General features: G+C 43.4%; 1 protein-coding gene across 1 annotated transcript in view; it reads left to right on the forward strand.

Moving 5' to 3' along the window:
* The window catches only part of QSER1 (glutamine and serine rich 1), a 46,704-nt gene that overhangs the window by 11,476 nt on the left and 12,672 nt on the right, over nt 1-22,556 (forward strand). The window contains exons 2-7 of the mRNA XM_028730306.2: nt 6,948-7,051; nt 7,788-7,949; nt 10,364-14,002; nt 15,185-15,456; nt 16,703-16,819; nt 18,309-18,442. Coding sequence (XP_028586139.2) covers nt 6,948-7,051; nt 7,788-7,949; nt 10,364-14,002; nt 15,185-15,456; nt 16,703-16,819; nt 18,309-18,442 — 4,428 coding nt within the window. The remainder of the gene's footprint in view (nt 1-6,947; nt 7,052-7,787; nt 7,950-10,363; nt 14,003-15,184; nt 15,457-16,702; nt 16,820-18,308; nt 18,443-22,556) is intronic.

The raw sequence follows: 22,556 nt of genomic DNA on the forward strand, positions 1-22,556 counted from the left end.
AGAAACAACCGTGTAGCAAAAATAAAAATAATGTACTCATTCCTTGCTTCTGATCATTGTTTAGATGACATTGCCATCTTTAAAGAATAAGTCCATTCATTTCTCTTCCTGGAAATCAGTGTCTTCTGTAAATAAATCAAATGTGTGGTTGTTTTTTTTGCCAGGTATAGCCTCCACAAGCCTTTCTTTTGACAAGCCTTTCTTTTGTTCTTTAAGATTTGTCTGAGACACCATCATTTCAATTGCTTGGTCATCAGCTTCTTAGTAGAATTTATCCTGTGGGCCTACCTTACCAAAAGAATTCTTCAGAAAAGCTGTTCCTGCCCTTTGTTACGTTAATTATTGGAGATATTGACAGAGCAACTGGCTGCAGATATTCATTTGCATGCCCAAGGGAGTCATATTTGCTGTAGAGCAGGAATGGCTGGCTGGTTTTTTTAGTTCTGTATTGCTTTGTTACCACATGACGGGGGTCACATGACAAAGGTGCTCAAAATCCTATGACATAAAGGAACTGAAATTAATTAACTGAATAGAAAATGAATAGAAAATGAATTCCCAATTACCCCTCACCATTAATTTAATACTGCCTGCCTTCTCAGTTGCCTTTTAAAGAACACACACACAATTAATGATGCTCATCAAGATTGCTGCTTTTTAAATCTCACAGCCAGCTCCTGGAGACATACAGGATGGGAAAGGATTGAGGGCAGTAGGAGAGAGCATCCATCACCTTAGTTCCCCATGAGGCTGGTCCTTCTGAGCACACTGCTGCTCTTCTGGAGTACTAGCGACTGGGAAAAAGAGTGTACACATGAAGTCATCCAGCTACCACTTCTGCCTGAGAGAGCGAGTCTTATCCTTCATCAGTTCCATGAGTAGCGATGGCACCAAACAAACCATTGCCATTGAGAGCAGATCAGAACATGCCAGAAATGGAAAGAAGCACTTTGATCTGACCTGATCTGTTTTGGTTTTTTTAAGAGTTCTGGCAAAGCATTGGAACATACCAGTACACTCCTTCCAGTTTCTGGAGTGCTGTGAACTCAGCACCACCGAAGCCAATGTGGTTTGGCAGAGCTAAATTTGTTTAGCAGGGTGGTGGGTCTTTAAAAAAGCTTGTCAGGACATATCAGTGGTACACTGTCACTGATACATACAATTCTTCATAAAATGATGGTACAAATGTACTATACAGTTGTACCTCGGAAGTCAAACAGAATCCATTCTGGAAGTCTGTTCGACTTCCAAAATGTTCGACTTCCAAAGCGTGGCTTCTGATTGGCTGCAGGAGGCTCCTGCAGCCAATCGGAAGCCCCGTCGGACATTCGGCTTCCAACATAATGTTCGAAAACCGGAACACTCAATTCCAGTTTTCGATCGTTTGGGAGTCGGAACGTTCAATTCCCAAGGCGTTTGGGCGCCAAGGTATGATTGTATACTGTGTTAGCCTGGTTTTACATAACTAAAAACAATCTGGATGACAGTATGACTTGCCTTCAGTTGGACTGGGCTAATGGAATATCTGTAATAATACTTTCTACCCAGTCCCTTAGTTAGCCCTGATGCCTTTTTTTACAGTTTTCTTCCCTCAGGCTATTGAAAGGCAAGTCAACCTAACAACTGAGCTTTCTGTGGCTTTGTTACATATCTTCTGTTCAGCACCAATACAATCAGCAAGTGATGCTAAACAAAAGGTTACTTTTTTCCTCTCCCTTAGTTGAAGCACAATCCAAAGTTTGTTTTCTTAGAGTGAACTGGTATGATTTGGATTGCAGCTTTACTTAAATTAAAATTAAACTCTGGTTTAGATTGATAATAGTGCTTCTGTCACTCTTAACCAGAGTGTTAAATGTTTTAGTTTGAGGGGGTATCCTCAAATCCATGTCAGTTTCAGAACATTGTTGTTCCTCAGATGCTCACTGACAATAACGAGCACATGTCTGGAGAGTGCTGGCAGATGGTGCAAATTGTGAGTAGTGAAGCTGAGAAATGTTCTTTTCCTTTCTAATCCAGAATTAAATTGGAGGGGGGGGTCTTGCCTCCCTACGGACCCAGATGGGTGACATAAGCCCTTTGTTTTTCTTAGATGTGAGTGGCTTCTGTTGCCATCAGTGTAAGAAAGGGAAGTATAGTCATGCCTCTGGTTATGTCCGCTTCATGTTACGTTCTTTCAGGTTACGTCCCACGGCGACCCGGAAGTACCGAAAAGAGTTACTTCCAGGTTTTGCCGCTCACGCATGCGCAGATGCGCAAAATGACATGCGCATGCACAGAAGTGGCGAATTGTGACCTGCATATGCGCAGATGCGCTGCTGCGGGTTGCGCTCTTTTCATGTTGCAAACGGGCAACCAGAGGTACCACTGTATAGGGGGCTTCTACATAAACTTTCTTCCTAATAGCAGCCCAACAATTCTCTCTCTCTCTCCCTCTCTCTCTCTTTAAAAAAAAAAAAGCCACTGGAGGCTTCATCCTGCAGAACTTCTGCTCTTTTTTTACTGTTGGTTTGCTCTGCAGGTTAATGCCTCTGTAGGCTGTTCTACCCCCCAACCCACCCCCCGCTACCTCTTGTATCATTTTTGTAACTGAACTAACTATCAAATTCAGCAGATTCCTGATATGACAATGTAGATTTTTCTTCAGGGTGTGTCTGCTTTGGATTTCTTAGTTTTATTAGCTGATGTAAAGAGTGGGGACGCGGGTGGCGCTGTGGGTTAAAGCCTCAGCGCCTAGGGCTTGCCGATCGCAAGGTCGGCAGTTTGAATCCCCGCGGCGGGGTGCGCTCCCGTCGTTCGGTCCCAGCGCCTGCCAACCTAGCAGTTCGAAAGCACCCCCGGGTGCAAGTAGATAAATAGGGACCGCTTACCAGCGGGAAGGTAAACGGCGTTCCGTGTGCTGCGCTGGCTCGCCAGATGCAGCTTGTCACGCTGGCCACGTGACCCGGAAGTGTGTGCGGACAGCGCTGGCCCCCGGCCTCTTGAGTGAGATGGCCGCACAACCCTAGAGTCTGGCAAGACTGGCCCGTACGGGCAGGGGTACCTTTACCTTTTTTAAGAGTGGGGATATAAAAGAGATGACTAATTTTAAAAAAGTTTTCAAAGATAATATTATCTTCTTTAAATGTAGATTTACTTCAGTGATGCTTCTTCCACCTGCCTCTGCCTGGTTTTCAGATTCCTCTTCCCATTGCAGAGATCTGTGCCGCAACACAAGCATTTGCTGAGGATTTTTAGTGGCCACAGTTGAGAGGAAGATGCAGTTACATTTCCCAGAACAGTTAAAATTCACACGACTCTAGATCGAGTCTGTAATGCCAAATAATATGTAATGTATACAATGCAGTCCAGAGTCTCATAAATTCTCTGCTCAAGCCTCTGCATTCATTCATTGAGGATGGAAGTTGCTCCTTCCATTGGTGAAGCTGTTTATGTTCTCTTGTTTTGGTTGTTTGCATATAGCTGCTCCAAATGTTTACTGGAAATACTGTATAAGTTTTGTGGAGTACAATAGTTTTGAGAAAGAATGCAAGTTGAGATGCTGGTGCAATTCTGTTAGCTCTTTCTAGCAAAGTACATGTTATTTTAATAATAATGTGGTTTTGACCCTTCTGCTAACATTGGAGGTTCCCATAACATTCTCTTGTTTATTGTTAAACATTAGTTAGGCAGCACCTAAAGGAAGTGGAAAAATACTAAATTTGTATTTTTTGAAATTGTGCATAAAGTAGTAGAATGGCTAAGCACTTGTTTAAGATGTTTATAATAGTCCAACATGTGTCTTTTAGTGTACAGTATAGATTTTCAAGGTAGAGTGATTCCAGCAGCTCAGTACTGGTGTCATAGCCAAAAGATACTGCATAGTTTATAATAGCTCCTTTTCTTTTGTATGACATGCATGTTCCTGCCACAATAATATATCAATAATACCATTTCACATTAAACGTACATTATTTATGGTTACATTCAAATTGTAACAGATTTTAAAAGAAACTTAAGTATTTTTCTTAACATAACTTGCTTTTGCTCCTTTGTAACACAAATTTGACATTTTTAATTGCCACTAAAATTATCGCTATTAAAAGTTGAGAACTAAGGATCATTCTTCAGTAAATACAGTGGTGCCTCGCAAGACGAAATTAATTCGTTCCGCAAGTCTCTTCGTCTTGCGGTTTTTTCGTCTTGCGATGCACGGTTTCCCATAGGAATGCATTGAAAATCAATTAATGCGTTCCTAGGGAAACCGCCTTCAGACCAGGTCCGGGGACAGTCTGTCCCCCGACCTCTTCTGAAGGCTGGGGGGGGGGGGACAAGGGCTTTTCTTCCCACTGCCAGCCTTCAGAAGGCTGTTCTGAAGGCTGGCGGTGGGAAGAAAAGCCCTTCTTCCCACCTCCCGCCCCGCAAGCTCCGGGGACAGGAGGGCTTTGCTGCCGACCGCCAGCATTTTAAAAGCCCCTGCTGTCCCGGGGCGATTTTAAAATGCTGGCGGGCGGGAGCGAAGTCTCCGCTGCCCCGAGGAGATTTTAAAATGCTGGGGGTCGGCAGCGAACGCTTCGCTCCCGCCCGCCAGCATTTTAAGATCGCCCGGGGCAGCGGAGAAGTCTCCGCTGTCCCGGGAAGGCAGGCGGGGGGAGCAAAGACTTTTGCCCCCGCCTGCCTTCAGAAGAGGTCCAGGACCTCGTTCCGATGCCTGGCGGTGGGGTGAGAGGTTCCCGCCCCCCCGCCCCGCTTCGGAGCAGCGTTCCGAAGCGGGGCGGCTGGGGCAGGTGTTCCCGCCCCCCCGCCCCGCTTCGGGGCAGCGTTCCGAAGCGGGGCGGCTGGGGCAGGTGTTCCCGCCCCCCCGCCCCGCTTCGGGGCAGCGTTCCGAAGCGGGGCGGCTGGGGCAGGTGTTCCCGCCCCCCCGCCCCTCTTCGGGGCAGCGTTCCGAAGCGGGGCGGCTGGGGCAGGTGTTCCCGCCCCCCGCCCCGCTTCGGAGCAGCGTTCCGAAGCGGGGCGGCTGGGGCAGGTGTTCCCGCCCCCCCCGCCCCGCTTCGGGGCAGCGTTCTGAAGCGGGGCGGTTGGGGCAGGTGTTCCCGCCCCCCCGCCCCGCTTCGGGGCAGCGTTCTGAAGCGGGGCGGTTGGGGCAGGTGTTCCCGCCCCCCCCCCCCGCCCCGCTTCGGGGCAGCGTTCCGAAGCCGGGCGGTGGGGGCAGGTGTTCCCTCCCCCCCCGCCCGGCTTCGGAGCACCGGGAGAAGCGATCTCCCCGCAGCCCCTTGCTTCAAAAGAGGTCCGGGGGCAGCAGGAAGTGCTTCCCGCTGTCCCCGGACCTCTTTTGAAGGAAGGGGAGGTGGGGAGAAGCGATCTCCCCGCAGCCCCTTGCTTCAAAAGAGGTCCGGGGGCAGCGGGAAGCGCTTCCCGCTGTCCCCGGACCTGGGGCTGCGGGGAGAAGATCGCTTCTCCCCGCCGCCCCTTGCTTCAAAAGAGAAGACCCGCTGTCCCCTGGGCAAGCTTCGTTTTGCGAAGCAAGCAAGCCCATAGGGAAATTCGTCTTGCGAGGCAACTCGAAAACGAAAAAACCTTTCGTTTTGCGAGTTTTTCGTCTCGCGAGGCGTTCGTCTTGCGGGGTACCACTGTACTATGTTTTGGTTGGGCAACATACAGCCCACATCTAACCATTACATCTTTCATGTAGCATTATTTTCAGGTGGTGGGTATGCAGTCCCCACCACCACCAAAACAAACCTGTCCTGGTATATTTTCATGTTTGCATTTCTTAACAGGAGCCTACTCTGTGCATAGGGACACAGGTGGCACTGTGGTCTAAAACACAGAGCATAGGGCTTGCTGATCAGAAGGTCGGCGGTTCGAATCCCCGTGAGGGGGTGACCTCCCATTGCTCAGTCCCTGCTCCTGCCCACCTAGCAGTTTGAATGCACATCAAAGTGCAAATAGATAAATAGGTACCACTCTGGTGGGAAGGTAAAACGGCATTTCCGTGTGCTGCTCTGGTTCGCCAGAAGCGGCTTAGTCATGCTGGCCACATGGCCCGGAAGCTGTACGCCGGCTCCCTCGGCCAGTAAAGCGAGATGAGCACCACAACCCCAGAGTCATCCACGACTGGAAAACGGTCAGGGGTCTCTTTACCTTTACTCTGTGCATAGTCACCACTTCCTCTTGTTTGTTTCACCTCTGACATGGGAGGCCAGACAATCATGAAGGGAATGTGGAAGAGGTTCATATCAGTGTCAAGAGGGCCACTGTGCTCTGGCAAGTGTGGTGGATCCTCAACTTCTTCCCCCACCTTGGAATTGGAGGAAGAAAGCAAGGATCCTCTTGCAGCTGCACTGCACTTTAGAGGCATTCAAAACAAATGTGGAGACCATCACCCTTCTCCAACCTACCCAGTCTTCAGGGTTGGCGGAGGGGGGGAAAGCTTAAGTAGTGGGAGGTGGTCCACTAGGGCTTCTGGGGCACAGCCCTCCCAAGGAGAACATCAAGCAAGCAAATTCAAAAAAGAAAAACCCTCCCCAAATTTCAGAACCACACACGCTGCCCTGTCCTGTACACATTTTATAATTTTATTTGAACTCGGAGAAGCTCTGCAAACATTTTATGTGATTGAGGTCTCCAGAACTCAAGACAACTTCAATCCAAAAATATAGCTATGGATACTGCTCATATGTGTCTAGGAAGAAAAAATAAGTCAAGGAAACAAATCTCTGTTTTGATATGTTAATATTTTAAAAGTTATTTTGTTGGTTTGGTAAACGAAATCAGCTTTCTTGGATCGGTTTGTTGATGCACATTGATATTGTGTAAAGAATTGGCGCGGCCACAGATCAGTAACTCCTGAATCGCTAAAGTTCATGTTCTTTTGAGGTTATTTTGCTTTATCCCTTTTTATGTGATTTTCGCTGTCACGTTGTTGTTTTCACTAATTTTACGTCTTACAACTTTTACTTTCCCCCCAGTTTAAGCTATGGAGGAGGGCATTCATCCGAAACAGATTTTCACAGGCAAACATATACAACTTCCCACCAGCTTCCTGCATACGCCACTACTTCCCTACCCGCCGGTAATAATTCTCTGTGAATCTTCAGTTTAAATGGATATGTTTCTCAGTTTTGTATAAAATCAGTTATAAATTTCCAGCACACTTCTAGCAGATGACTTAGATGCTCACAAGGATAGATAAAGGAGAATGTTTTGAGGAACGTGCATTATCATTTGCACTATTCTGGTAGTGCTATTATGCACTTCATCAAATAAAAATGTTTTTAAAAAACATTTCATAAATTAATGTTTTAAGTAATTTCTGTTTCCCTGTCACCACCTTACCTGCATGACTAGCTGTCAAATTTCTGAAGTGTGAACCTTTTTTTGGAAGGAGAGTGAAATGTACAGCTATTTTAAAGGCACAGCTACAGATAATCTGCTCACTATTCTTATGCTAATTACATTTAGATGTCAAGGGCTGTTCATGCGGACTGTTCAATCTTTAAAAAATGCAAGTTAAAAGATGAGCATTTAATTTATGTTGAAACTGATGGTGCTACAATTCACATACATTTGAAGTTTATTTAGATAATCTCCACTTCCATTATCCCAGTATCTCAATACATTCTTCTGTCTTTCTTCCCCTATTAATTCCTTGTTTGACTGAGAGATCGTAATTTACCCAAGATTAGCCTGCAAGTCTTATGGTTGAGTTACATGTCCATTGAGTGTATGGCTGCACACTTAAATGTGCAGCATAGTGTGTAATGTGTAGTTTTTTGTGCTCAGACTCATATATGATTTGTTTGTTCCAGGCCTTTCTGGGATTTTTGATAACACTATGCACAGCAGCAATAACAACACTAAAGATACATCAGTTATGAATTTTCTCTCTGCAATTGAATCCCGCAATGCTCAGGCTGTTTCTTCAGGAACTTCTCTCTTGCCACAGTTCAGAGCTCCAACATGGCAGCCAGGTGACATTTTCCTAATTTTCAAAACTTAAGTCTGTTGTTCCTCTATAGATAAGTAAATAAATATATGAAATATTAGTATCATAGAGAAATTAAGAGAGAATGTTTGTTTTAAATTTTTTCCCATTTTGTTTTGCATTTCTAGGGAAATATTTTCATTTTAATTGTTTTAAGTCTTTAATAAACATCTATTTTGACAACCATATTTGCTTCAAAGGTACTGCATTTGTGCCTAACTTCTATTTGTGACTAGGTATTGCTCTTTAATCAGTATATAATCCAGTTATAAACACTTAACGTTGGATCTCTTCCTGCAAAACTGGTCTAACTTCCTTGCAGGACAAAACTGGTAATTGAACTTCTATGAAAATATTAGTCTTGGGTCAGTTTAGCATGTGGGCTGTCAGGGCTGATGGTGTGTCTGTATGCAGTCAGAAGTCCTTGATGTCTTCGACCTATAAGTTTGCATTGCAAAAACCTAGCAAAAAAATCAGTGGCTTGCTAACATAGTTGCACACTTGTTAGCAGGGACCATCATGGTTGCAGTCTCTCTCCCCTGTGAACAATAATGTATAAATACAATATTGTATTTATTGAAGAACTTGCATGGTAATAAGAAGCACATCAGAAACTCCGAAAGACCTAATGCCATTTAACTATATGTTGATAAAACACATAAAAACCCTAAAACTAGACAGGAATTTGTTGTATATGTGTCACAGGTCACATTTAAAGCATTAGCTAAAACAAAAGTCCTAGCATATTGTTCTCTTGAAAAAGAGGTCAGGAATTCAAGATTAGTTCTATTAAATCAGTTGTGACATTCTTTGAAATGGAACATTCTTTGAAATTGGGTCGATTTTTTTATGGCGGTGGGAGAGTTTTGCAAACTGAGCCTAGATAGAATACAAGGAGTTTGTATTGACTTCAGTGTAGTTTTAAATTGAATATATTGGTGGCTATTTTAATAAATTTATTTGTATTTCTCCAACATAAAATAAATAATAGTAACACAATAAGAAATAATAAAAGCAGTAGATTAGAATATTTTTAAAACACAACAAATTAGCAAAGTAAAATTTAAAAGAAGAATCCCAATGTATTTCAAGGAGGCAGGGAGCATTTCACAGTCTCAGTGCCTCTATTGGAAAGGCTCTGTCTCAAGAACCTTCCTGTTAATTGAGCATAATGTCACATAAGGGTGGGACCATGAGAGCCTCAGATACAGATCTCAAGTGACAAACAGACTCAGCTGGGAGCAGTGGACCCTAAATTAACATGGCTCCAATATTTTTAGAGCTTTAAAGATTAAACAAGCAATTTAAATTGAGTCTTGAAACAGTCAGCAAATATGGTTGATGCATAATTAGAATAATACACTGCAACCTCTGTGTCCTATATAACATTCTGGATCCTTATTTTAAACCATTTGTAGTTTCTGAACTATCATTAAAGGCAGCCTCACGTAGAAAGCTTTACAACAGTCTGGCCTGGAGGTGCTAGCATGTGGTTAACTAAGACAGTACTGATTTCTCCAGAAAAGACTTTTAATTGGCTCAACAGTAAGGTAAAGGTAAAGGGACCCCTGACCATTAGCTCCAGTTGTGACCGACTCTGGGGTTGCGGCGCTCATCTCGCTTTATTGGCCGAGGGAGCCGGCGTTTGTCTGCAGACAGCTTCCGGGTCATGTGGCCAGCATGACTAAGCCGCTTCTGGTGAACCAGAGCAGCGCACGGAAACGCATTTACCTTCCCGCCGGAGCGGTACCTATTTATCTACTTGCACTTTGATGTGCTTTTGAACTGCTAGGTGGGCAGGAGCAGGGACCGAGCAACGGGAGCTCACCCCGTCACGGGGATTTGAACTGCCAACCTTCTGATTGGCAAGTCCTAGGCTCTGTGGTTTAACCCGCAGCACCACCCGCGTCCCAACAGTGGCTCAACAGTGGATCTGGTTTTTTTTAAAAAGTGCTTATTGCGACTGCACCACTTTAATATCCAGGGAAAGTATCAGATCAATAAACACCCCCCACCCCAGTGCTCCTGATCCAGAGTACAGTCTTACCAAAAACAGGCTCTATAACCTCTTTCAGATTGCCAGATTTATTGCACAGTAATATATTAATCTTAACATGGATTATGTTTAGTTTGCAGCCACTTGTCCCTGAATTGTCACCATATATACAAGCTTAGTAGGAGGATAGCAGAGGCTACCCAAAACAAATTCCAGGAAGACAAATTATTTCACCATCCTCTTTTATATTAATAGAATATAAGTTTTTCTGGTTCCAAATGCAGTGGTTAAATAATTCTTATTATGTCCAAGATGGAATAAAATGGTTACGTATGTTCTTATTTCACTATTGAGTAGTCACTCCCCTTTTTTATCTGTGTCTTTTCCCCCTTTTTTTAAAACAGGCATGCATTCGTCAACCGAGCTTTTTGTTACTGGAGCCTTGCCAGCTTCTGGGACGTTTCCACCAACTTCAGCCTATCAGCATCCTAACACTTTCAGCAGTAGAAACTTTGCTGCTACTCCTTCTCTAACACTTCAAGATGCAACTTTCAGTCCGACATCAAATGGTCTTCTTAGTGCTCATGACCCTTTATTGCAGATCAAGACATCCCAGAGCACAGTTCCCACAGCACTGGCCTTTGAGCGCCTGGGCGGTTCTGTGTTAAGTACCAGCATACCACCACAGTCTTCAACATACCGCTCTGCTCAAGAGTCTGCACCCCATCTCTTGCAGCCACAGTTCAGTTTGTTGCCTTCATCACTTGGAGGAGCTCAGCAGGCTCCACAAGTATATAGTTCACCTCTGTTTACTGGTTCCACTGCCTCAATTGAAAGAACCCTGCAGCGAGAATGTAGTGTTATTAAGCACCATCAGCGGCCTTCGAGCACACAGTCTGTTCAGGCACAACTGACTGGTTCACAGCATTCCTTACACAACTATTTATCAAGTGCAAGTGGAAATGATTTTCAGGATACATCCCGTCAGTCTTCCCTATCTTGTAGCCCAGTCGATGATTCTACTCAGGTGAGCAATGGGAGACCCCAGCAAAAGACCTCTCAAGTTTCAGTAGAACTTGCTCAGTCATACACATCAGCGATTCCATCACCTGGTTTTCCATCTGTTTCCACTACAAAAGCAAAACACTGCTCTACGAAGCAGCCACCAAGATCAACAAAGACTCCTAAGCCACAAAGCATTGCCCCTACTGTGCAGACGCAAAGCTTTTCCAAAACTGCACAGAGCCAGAATTCTGTAATAGCAGGTCAAGCACAAATCTATTCTACAGCACAGCTTCCAAGCCTCTTGTCAGTAAGCCAATCACAAAACTATGTTTCAACGCAATCGCAGAATGTGCCACCGGTCAGTCATGCACAGGTATTCTCAGCCATCAAGGTTGAGAAGCTGCCACCACTGTACAAAACACTTGCTTTTCCTGGGCAATCACAGGCAATTACTTCAGATAGCCAGACACTAAGCTATTCTTCTGATCAACAGGTATTAAGTTCTATTTCAAATGGCAGTTACTCTGGGCAAACGGATCTTTCGTCAGTCAGCCAATCTCAAAATTACTCTTCTAGTCATTCTCAGGGTTTGTCAACCATTAGCAGATCCCAAGGTAGCTATTCATCTCAATCACAGGTTTTGTCAGTGGTTAGTCCTTCAGAAACATACACAACATTAACGTCGCCATCTCTTCCATATTCTTCTCCACATGTTCAGAACTTGTCAGCCTCGAGCCCTCCCCAGAACTATATTTCTTTACATTCTCAGGCACAAGAGCCATCTTCTCCGCAGTCTCAAAAGTTTTTGCCTGTTGTCCAGTCAACTTCTTTTGCAATGCCAGCTCATTCACAGGCATTGCAGAACAACAGGTCTTCCTCAGATACTAAGTTATACATCAAAAGGGAATCTGACCCTAACTTATATCAAACGTGTAAGCAAGATGAACAGTTCCCAATGCAAGATATGCAGGCATTGCAACAGCAAACATCTTTGGATTCCTCCACTCAGAGGCTAACCGATGATGAAGTTAATGCTCAGGATACAAATTACAAAGTTTCCAAAGCAGATAATAGGTATTCTCAAAGTGTAATCAGGAGTAACTCCCGTCTTGAAGATCAAGTTGTTGGGCTTACTTTTCAGGGATCAAAAAAAGACGAAAGAATGATTAGTTCTGTGGCACAGCTCACCCAGCAAATTGGCCATATCACTAACGTAGGAAGCCATGATATTAAAAAGGCAGCTAATTTATTGCCAACAAGCCAAGTAAATGTGGATTCTAAAGAACTCAGCCAGCAGCATTCTCTTCTGCATAAAGTACATGAAGCGAAAGCATCAGAGCAACAGGGCCAAGTCATGAGCACACCACCACAGCTTCACAGTCAAGCCATAAGACATGGCCAGCAGCTGTGTTTGCCTGGTGCACAGGTACTTCTAGAATCTGCCTGTGATTTGCAAATGCTTCAGCAGTCAATACTACAATCTGGCTTGGGCCACACGAAAGGTTCTTCACAAGTCCAGCAGCGTCTTCAGGGTTCTCAGCAGGTGACTCACCCATTCCTTCACATAGATGGTCATATGATTCAGAGTAATGGAGGACATTCTCAGCAGCAGCTTCATTCTCAGAACTCTGAAGTTATGAAAATGAACATTTCTGAACCATCAAAGCCACTACAGCAACACTTTACATTGAAAGAGAATTTTGTCCGGCCAGATCATGAATCTAAGAATCAGTTTGTTTCCCTTAGTTCTGTATGTTTTCCAGAGTCTATGCTTCTCAACGATGAGAGGAATATACTGTCTAATGTGGAAGATATATTGGCAGCAACAGCTGCAGCTTGTGTAGGAACAACCTCTGAATTTGCCAAATCTACGGCTAATGAAGAAAATATCCAGTCAGTTGAAAATGGGGACAATTCTAAGTCTCAGTTCCAGACAATGGATGTCAGACACGTGACTTCTAGCTTCAACAACTCATCAACTGTTGGAAAGCCACTGAACATAAACAATGTTTCTTTAAATGGAGGCCATGTTACACTAAACCTAACAGCAGTGCCTACAATGCAGCCAAAAAATAGGAGCCTTGAGCAACAACACCTTGAGACTCCTGATCACAGCATTCCTAGTAGAGTTGCTACCTCAGAGCTTGAACAGAGGCACGAACAGGTTCCTGGCTTAGTTAAGCAGCAGTCTGGCATTGATAATGAATGCGAAGATAAAAACGGTATTCATATGGATAGTACAATAAATGTAAAAGATATAGATCTTGTTTTAAGTGGTAGGGCTCGAAATGAGAGTGCCGCACCCCATGGTGTTTTTAACATGGAAAGTGACAACACTGTGATAGGAAGCAAAACTAAAGTTCCACTGCAGCCAATATCTATGCAACAACCAGGTGATGAAAATGGCAGCAGAGCTGAAGGCAAAAGCCAAGATTTGTCACAAGAGGAACTTCAGAAGCAAAAGGACAGGGGACAAAATCAGCTTAAAACTGCCAACGAAGATGGCATGCACCAGAAGCAATTGAAGCGAAGTGGACAGTGCAAACGTCAGAATTCAAGAGGAACTGATGCAGCCTTGCCATATTCCCCTGCTCCTGAAAGCTGCCATGAAACTTACCAGCATCAAGAGAAAATGAGGCAAAAAATAAAAGAGGTGGAAGAAAAACAACCAGAAGTCAGAACAGGATTCATTGCATCTTTTTTAGATTTCTTAAAAGGTGGACCCAGGCAACAGTTTTCAGCTCCTGCTGTGCGTGTTCCTAGTCGTGTGCGGAGACCTGTTACTCCTGTTGTTAGAGCACCTTGTCCACATCCACTTTCAAAACCTCACTTGGCAGCAGCAGCACCTTCTGCCTCACTTGAGAGCAGCACTGAATGTTCAAACAGAAAGGGTGAGGAAGAACTGAAGAAAAATTCAGAAGCATTGCCATCGTTTTCTTCTGATGAAGATTCTGTAGGGGCTAACCAGGATCTTCAAAAGTGCATCACTTCTGCATTGTCAACTTTGGACGATGCTTCTGATAAAAAGAAAAAATCAGGTAAAGATTATTTTGTTCACAATTGGATATGTGGATCTGGTTTTAAAATAACTTAAGTAAAAGATTCAAATGATTTGCTCTTGCTTATCCCAAATGCTGTAGACAGATATTTATATTTCACTGTTATTTAGGCAAAGCAGGATCCTGACAGGTGAAAATATACCTGGATATTTAGCTTTTTTGAAAATGGTTGTAAGCGTTGCCACATTCCATTATCTATATTGGGAAACAATGGTTTTTGTCCAGTGCTGTGCAAACAGTTCCACTCATGCAACAGTGCTTCCTCCCACCACACAACCCCAAACTCTGTTCTAGAGGATCCCCTACCCCTCTGGATAAGATTTCTCCAGCACAGGGGCTGGAGAAGCCAGAAGAGGAAGGTATGTTTTTATGCACAAAAGTCCGCAGTGTAAGCTGTGTTGGATACAACCTATAGGCCTGATTTAATTTGGTTTGATATAAATTCATTCTGAAAGCTTAAAAATGTTGTAATATGTTTGTGACTTTACACAATCATTCTCTTCTTAAGGGTCATTTTAATGCCTAAGCTTCTTTTTATAAAAAAAGTTTATTTTCCCTGTTAACGGTGCATAAACAGTAACACAATGAGCCATATCCTATGCAGCACAAGATAAATAAGTCAATATCTGTCCTTTTTATTAAGTAACTGTCCTTTTTATTTTAAGATGAATATTTTGTGTCCCAGTCTTACCTTTGAAAGTGTCTCCACAAAGCTAAGCTCTTGATTGTGTGTTAAGAGACAAATTCAACTTTGAAAAATCCCAGTCCACCTTAGGTTTACCACAACACATTTATCATACATATTAAAAGATGGGTGTGGTCTTGTCTGTTTGCATTCCCTTTTAGCACCCTGAGGATCCAATTTCTTCCATAGCAGCAAACCTTTCAAAGCAGCAAACCTTTCAAATTTGAGGGTTCCTTGTTTTCTTTTGGGGGATGGTGTTGAAGCTTCAGTCTTTTTCTGGTATGCTGCACTAATTTTTAATGAAAAGTAAATATGTTAGACATACAGTAGCCTAGGATTTCAGATAGGGGATCCTCCTAATGTCATCAGTGGAACTAGCATTTTGTTCTACTCGGGAACAATTTTTAAGTGGCTTACGATAAGCTGAAAACAGTCGTTAATTGAAATATGAAAAAATGCTTGGTTTTTTACTTCAGAAATCATCAAGACTTTATCTAATGCCACCACCAATACTGTCGTAAGGAAGGAATCTTCCGAAACAACTAGTTCTGTGGCAGATTCTCAGGTGAAAATGTGTTTAGTGCAACATGAGATGGGCAGAGTTCTTACAGAACACTTAGCAAAAACACAGGCAACTGCTGCAATAGAAGGATATATTGAGGACGACGACGGAGAAAGTGGAGGCGAGGGCGTGTACAGAGAACGTGATGAATTTGTAGTGAAGATTGAAGATATAGAATTACTAAAGGTAATCAATAATTTTGCTTTGAGCAATTTAAGAGAACACACTGATCAAAGAGTATTTCCTGCCATGTGTAAGATACCTTTTCTTGGTATCTTGTAGCTTTTTGGTACTTTACTGTAAATATGTACAAATCTTTTCTGATAACAAGGGACTAGCGTTTCTAAATGCATATGTATTACTTTTCAATCTTATGATTGCTTGTTACATGGAGACACAAATTGAGATCCTACTAAAACATTGTTTAGGAAATTCAACTGGTTTTGCTTGATATCTAAGTTGATAGACCATGGTTTGAAATTGGCCATTAAACCAGAAGAAAACAGCAGCCCACCCTCAAAACAACTTGTTAACTCAATATCATCTCTGGGGCAGATATGACAATTCTCATTGTTGTTTGCTTGTACAGTGGTACCTCTGGTTGCGAACGGGATACATTTCAGAGGTCCAGCCGTATCCTGAAGTTTTCGCAACCAGAGAGACCGCTTCTGCGCATGCTGAGTGGTGAAACACTTCCGGGTTTGCTGCTTTCGCAACCTGAAGTTTACGCTACCCAAGGGTAACGTAACCCGAGGTTCTGCTGTATTCAGATCTGCAGTAAATACTGTTTGGTTGGGTTTTGATAGTTCTATATAATTTTACAGCATTTTCAAATGGCCTTATTAAAACATTACATTGCAGGAGATGTGTGTATGTTTTTATTTTATTTTATTTTATTTTATTGAATTTATATACCGTCCTATACCCGTAGGTCTCAGGGCAGTTCACTGGAAAGATCACAAATATGAGATATTTCCATTTGCTGTTTAGTTGTCACGACTTCAAAATAATGGAAGAGGGGCTTGTGGTAGTGTGGTGCAGTGGATGTAGTGCTGGGTTTTCCCATGAGAAATATTATGTTCATGTATACCAGGGGTGGCAAACCTGCTGTGGTCTATTAGATGCTGTTGGTCTCCCATTCCCATTGGCCCCAGCCAGCATAGTCAATAGGGATGATGGGAGTTGTAGTCTAGCAATATTTTGAGGGCCAAAGGTCTTAATTTATATGCTTGGGAAGGCCCACACCCTTCAGTTTGACCTTCAAGTAGGAATTTGCCATCATTACAGTATGTGTTGAGAGCTGCTATGGAAAACATAAAATACTGTGTAAAATATACAAACTCATGAAGATAGGGTGCAGTTGGAACTAATCACTTCAGCTGCATAAAACTAAATGACATGGTTGCTTTTCTTTTCTTTTTAACCCTTGCAGGTCGCTTTAAAAACAGGAACGGAGCCTCCAGCCATCTGGAAGGTTCAAAAAGCTTTGTTGCAGAAGTTTGTTCCTGAAGTGCGAGATGGACAGAGAGAGTTCACAGCTACTAACAGTGTACGTACAAGGATTCCACATTAATCTTGGTACTCAGCAACAAAGAACCCTGTGACATTGTAGTCACTATGATAATAGAAGTTCTTTCATAGACTACGGCTGGCAGAAAGGAGTGTTCATGCTGCCACCTCCTCCTTCTCCCCTTCGCAGGCATTCATTGCTTGTTCCACTCCTTGTTCATGGCGGCCATAACGTGCTGTGACATGCAAATCAGGTAATGTGTGGTTACTAACTGTAATAATCAGAAACCACTTGAAAGGCCACTGGGTCTTTTATTCCCCCACCGAAGGATCATTTCTAATTCTCCCAACTATAAATGAGCACCTAATGCCTTAAGCTTCAGAAACACAGGCCAGGCACATTACATATTATGTGCCTTTGAGCTAAACTGGTGTGTTGAATTCTACCGAAACCTTCAGGCTAAAGGATGTGCTTATAAAAGAGTAACCTATTAGACATTCTTCTTACTTAGCGATGAAGACATGATCTAAGTTTTATATGCTGATTCTTTTAACTTGGAGTGTGTGATAAGCTTAACTCTATTTATTGGTTGCATCAAGACTTTTCACAAGTGAAAACTCTACCCATAGCATTGGAGGGGATCCCGAGGAACATCTAGTCCAACTCCCTGCAATGCAGGAATCTCAACCAGATCATGCATGACAGATGGCTATCCAGTCTCTGCTTAAAAACCTCCAAAGGAGAAGAGTCCATCACCTCTTGTATGAATCTGTTCCACTGACCAAGAGCTCTTACCATCAAAAATTTTCCTGATGTTTAGTCAGAATCTCCTGAATCCATTGGTTTGGGTCCTAGCCTCTGGAGCAGGAGGGAACAAGCTTCTTCCCTCTTCCATGTGACAGCCCTTTAGATATTTGAAGATGACTATGATATCTTCTCTCACTCTCTTCTTTACCAGCTAAACATACCCATTTTCCTCAACCATTCCTCATATTGTATTTTTTTATATTCTGAACCACCCTGATATCTACAGATGAAGGGTGGTATACAAATTTAATATAAATAAATAAAATAGCCATGGCTTCCAGACCCTTGATCATCTTGGTTGCCCTCCTGCATATGTTCTCACTGGTCAACAGCCTGCTTAAATTGTGGTACCCAAAATTGGGACGCAGTACTCCAGGTGAGGTCTGACCAAGACAGAATAGTGCCCTTGATCAGGACACTATATTTCTATTGATGCAGCCTAAAATAATGTTAGCGCTCTCTCTCTCTCTCTCTCTCTCTCTCTCTCTCTCTTTGGCTGTGCATTATTACACTGCCTCTCTTGGGCTTAGTTCCCACCTACTTCAGCTCCCCCATGTTACATCCCAGCCCTTTCCTGGAGGACCCTCAGCAGGCCTAGATGCCTTGTGCTCACACTTATATCTGGATGCAACCCATTATTTAAACTTAAATATAAATTATCCTGTGCAAAATTGAGTGCAATAATCTGCATGTACTATGTCTGTGTTTTTTCTCGTTGCAGTATCTTGGGTATTTTGGAGATGCAAAATCAAAGTACAAAAGAGTATACGTGAAGTTTATAGAAAATACAAACAAGAAAGAGTATGTCAGAGTGTGTTCCAAGAGACCCAGAAATAAGCCTGTGCCGTCTGCAAGGTATTTTATTTTGATAAAATAAAGTGTCAAATAGAAAAGCTTTAACATTTGTAGATTTTAATAGAAATATTTTGTATTTTTTTAAAGCAGACATCCATAATATTTATTTGTAGTTGCAACAAATAGAATAGACTGAAAACATGGACTGGTTTGCGTAATTACACACTTTGGGCATGCATGGTTCTCTTCCATGTATAAGAGGCGGGGGAAAAGTATCTTTGCTCACTTTTGACTAAACCATTGTTTCCCATTATGTACAAACTTTGGGAACTGAGGTTTAGGTAAAAGAGAATATGGAACTTTCACTCTCCTTGTGTACAATGGAGAACAGAACGGGAGCATCTTGGCTCTGAGTCCTGGAAGACCTGCTCCCTGCTTTACTAGCCTTTTTCCACCTGGTTTGGGAAGGAGGGTCCCTGACAGACTCTAGCTACGAAAGCTGAGGCTGCTGAACAGACTCTGGGGTTGGAGTATTGCTTTGGGGGTCTTTTGTTGCTGTTATTGCTACTAATTTCTGGATCTTTATTTTTGGATCTTATGGTTTGTTATGGTTGGCTGCTTTTTGATGTGCTTTGTTTATTGTTTATGACTACTTATGTTTATAATTATGTGAATCTTTTCATGTTGTAAGCTGCCTTATGGCTGAATTGAATTACAAAATGAATTATGATGAGCACATGACCCTAAGACTCTCTGCAGCCCATTGGCAGTGCTCTAAACCATAGTTGTGTGATGATGTTCATAGATACATTTTTCCCCAGCCAATATTTTTCAGATTAGTGTCATTCTTTGGGTTTCCTCTTAGTTCCTTCTGTGGAGCTTGCTTGCTGTTAAATGAGAAGCGACATTCCTCCTTTCTCCCATTCACAAAATTCTACTAGTTAGTCTTTCAGCATCTAATGGTTGGGTGGGAGCAACCTGGCATATGCATGAGTAAATTTGAACACATCAGATTACCAGCTAACAACACATTCAGAACTGGTGTGCTATATCTAATCATGACCACTCACTTGCACAATGGAAACCTGCTTTGCAACAGGACTTCTTCCTCATCCAGTTCCTCTCACTGTGCTCTCAAAATCAGCTGCTCCGCCCTTCTGGAGCAGATTTGTTTTTTGGGTGGGTGCAGAGTCCGGGGGAGGACGAGAAGGAGAAGCCCTGTTGCATGAGCAGAAGAGAAACTGCCAGGGAAACTGCCAGGGAGATATAGTCCATCATGGCCCCAAGCCGGCTGCCGAACGTCCATCGATCTCCCGTAGCCAGGCAGATCCAGCAGTTAGCGACACAAAGCCTCAGAAATAGATTGCCACATTCCAGGCTTGTGCACACTGTTCTTTATCAGCAGAAACCACAGCCAGAAAGCTTGCACCGCAGAAGAGAGCATAATTTACAGACTTTATTTAGCGTTGAACAGAACAAAGGAAAAACATGACCGTTCTGAGTCAGTGACTCCGACCGACTGAGATCGAAAGGAAACAGCAAACATAAACATCCCGTGACTAGGACATGCGCAGACTCTGTGACTCTCAAAGCCTGCTCCCTTTTTAAGGTGGAACGGAAATATCCTAACATCCTCCCCCTTTTCGTGTAACCTGTTGTACCCGTGGTTCACTCAATTGCAACCTTTGTACATAAACCTTATGTTGTTCTCTGTTAACAACCTTAGACAACAGATCAGCAGGAATTTCATTTCCTGCCATGTAGGACACCCGAATCAGTCCCTTTTGAATACACTCTCTTGCACGATGTAGCTTAATCTGCAAGTACTTGGTTCTTTGCTTGCAACTCTCGGAGTTCAGCAAAGCCAAACACGATCTATTGTCTTGATACACTTGTATAGGACATTTCACAGAAACCCTGATGTCCTTAAACAGTTGCATCAACCATTCACAATCCATGAGTGAAAATGACAGAGCATTGAGTTCTGCTTCACAGGAACTTAGGCTCACTGTTGTTTGCTTCTTGCACAACCAGTCAAACAGGCAGTGGTTGTACATGTAGCATACTCCAGAAGTGCTTGTACCATCTGTGGTGTCACTTCCAAAACTTGCATCTGCAAAGATTTCAAGACCTCCAGTCTTCTGACTGGTGAACCTCAGCCTGTAGTGCATAGTCCCTTTCAAATAGCGGGCTATGCGCTTCAGAGCTTTCCAATCCTGAACCGTAGGATTGTTGGCATGTCTGCTAAGCAGATTACAGCTTACAGCTATGTCAGGTCTTGAACATCTGGCAATGAAATTCAGCTTGCCTAGAACGCATCTGTATAGCGTTGTGTCAGAAAACGCTTCAGCAGTACTGTCTACCTGGTAACCTGTCACCATCGGTGTGTCTGCTGGGTTTGCATCAACCAAATTCAACCTGGTTAATACATCAGCAATTTTCTGTGTTTGGTGTACCAGAAAATTACCTGCTTGGTCCTTCTCCACCTGCAGAGAAAGATAGTTGGATACCTCACCAAGATCCTTCATGTCAAAGTGCTCCTTCAGTTGAGCTAGGGTGCTTTGATAGAAAGCCTGATTCTTCCAAAACATCAGAAGATCATCAACAAAACATAAACAATACAGTTTGTTTTGCCCCTCCTCCTTGACAAACACACATGGATCAGCTTTGCCCTGGTGAAAACCTAGAGAAAGCAACGTTTCAGTGAGTTTTGTGTTCCAACACCTAGCACTCTGCTTGAGACCATATAAGGATTTCCGCAGTTTACAGACCATTCCCTTCTGTATCTGCATCCCGTCAGGTGGAAGCATAAACAGCTCCTCGTTCAAAATCCCGTACAAAAAAGCTGTATTAATGTCGTGGTGGGAAACATGCAGTTTCTCCTCCGCAGCAATCTTGAGCATCAGCCGAATGCTCTCATATTTGACGGTGGGTGAGTAGGTCTCGTGGTAATCCTGTCCTGGTACCTGTGAAAAACCTCTGGCAACCAATCTGGCTTTGTGTCTGACAACCTTGCCATTCTGGTCTGTCTTGGCCTTGAAGACCCATTTGCTGCCAACCAGTCTCATACCTGGGACTACCGGTACCAGCTCCCAAGTTTGGTTCCTGTTCAAGGAATCAACTTCAGCCTTCATGGCATTAAGCCAAGGCTCAGCATCTTTAGAGGTTAACTCCTGAACCTCTTTGAAGCTTGAAGGTTCCCACACCTTCTCTGAGCTACTAAGAACAGCAGTTGCAGTCTTAGCAAACTCATCAGCAAATCTCTTAGGAGGTCTGCCTTTGGTCGCCCTTTCAGACCTACGTACTAGACGCAAGTCTTCTGGACTCATCTCCTCTTTCTTAGGAGAAAAATGACCAATGGTGAACAGTGGTTCTTCCAGTTCATTGTCAGACGCATCAGATGGTCTGACTGAGGCCTTTGCACTCTTGTAGTCTGCTGTGTCATCACTCTCACTGACATCAGCAGCAGCGCCGCCCACTGAACTGGAATCCGAACTCTGATCATCATCATCATCATCATCATCATCATCATCCTCAGCAGCTTCCTCAGCTTTAGCTGCTTGCTTGACATCACCTTCATCCTCCTCTGGGTAACTCTGGAAAATTCCCACATTTTCCCCCCACTTAGGATTGTACTCAACACTCCTTGTGAACTTAATGGATTTAGAGTTAGTCATCCATACCCTGTATGCACCTTTTTCGTACCCCATGAACAAACCATGTGCCCCACGCTTCCCAAGCCTGTTGGTTTGTGGGGTGCGTACCCACATGTCAGAACCAAAAATTCTCATGTGTTTGGTGTTGGGTTTCTTGCCAAACATCTTCTCATAGGGGGTACAACCTATGGGTGATGACAATCTGCGATTAACGGAGTAAACCAGATTCCCCAAAGCTTCCCCCCAAAACTTATCAGGGAGATTGGCATCATGCAACAAAGTTTTCATTCCTTGCAGCAATGTTTGATTTGCTCTCTCCGCAAGCCCATTCATCCATGGCGATCTGGGGGTTGACATGTCATGCTGGATTCCCTTCTCAGTCAGGAAAGCTTCAAACTGCTGAGAAGTGAATTCCCCGCCGCGATCGGTAAACAGACAGCCGATACGTTTACCGTGAGCATTCTCCAGCCAAGCACAGAATGCCTTAAACTTAGGAAACGCTTGCGATTTCTGTTCGA

This window comes from Podarcis muralis, chromosome 1 (genome assembly GCF_964188315.1).
Source record: "Podarcis muralis chromosome 1, rPodMur119.hap1.1, whole genome shotgun sequence".
In the NCBI taxonomy this organism is placed as follows: domain Eukaryota; kingdom Metazoa; phylum Chordata; class Lepidosauria; order Squamata; family Lacertidae; genus Podarcis; species Podarcis muralis.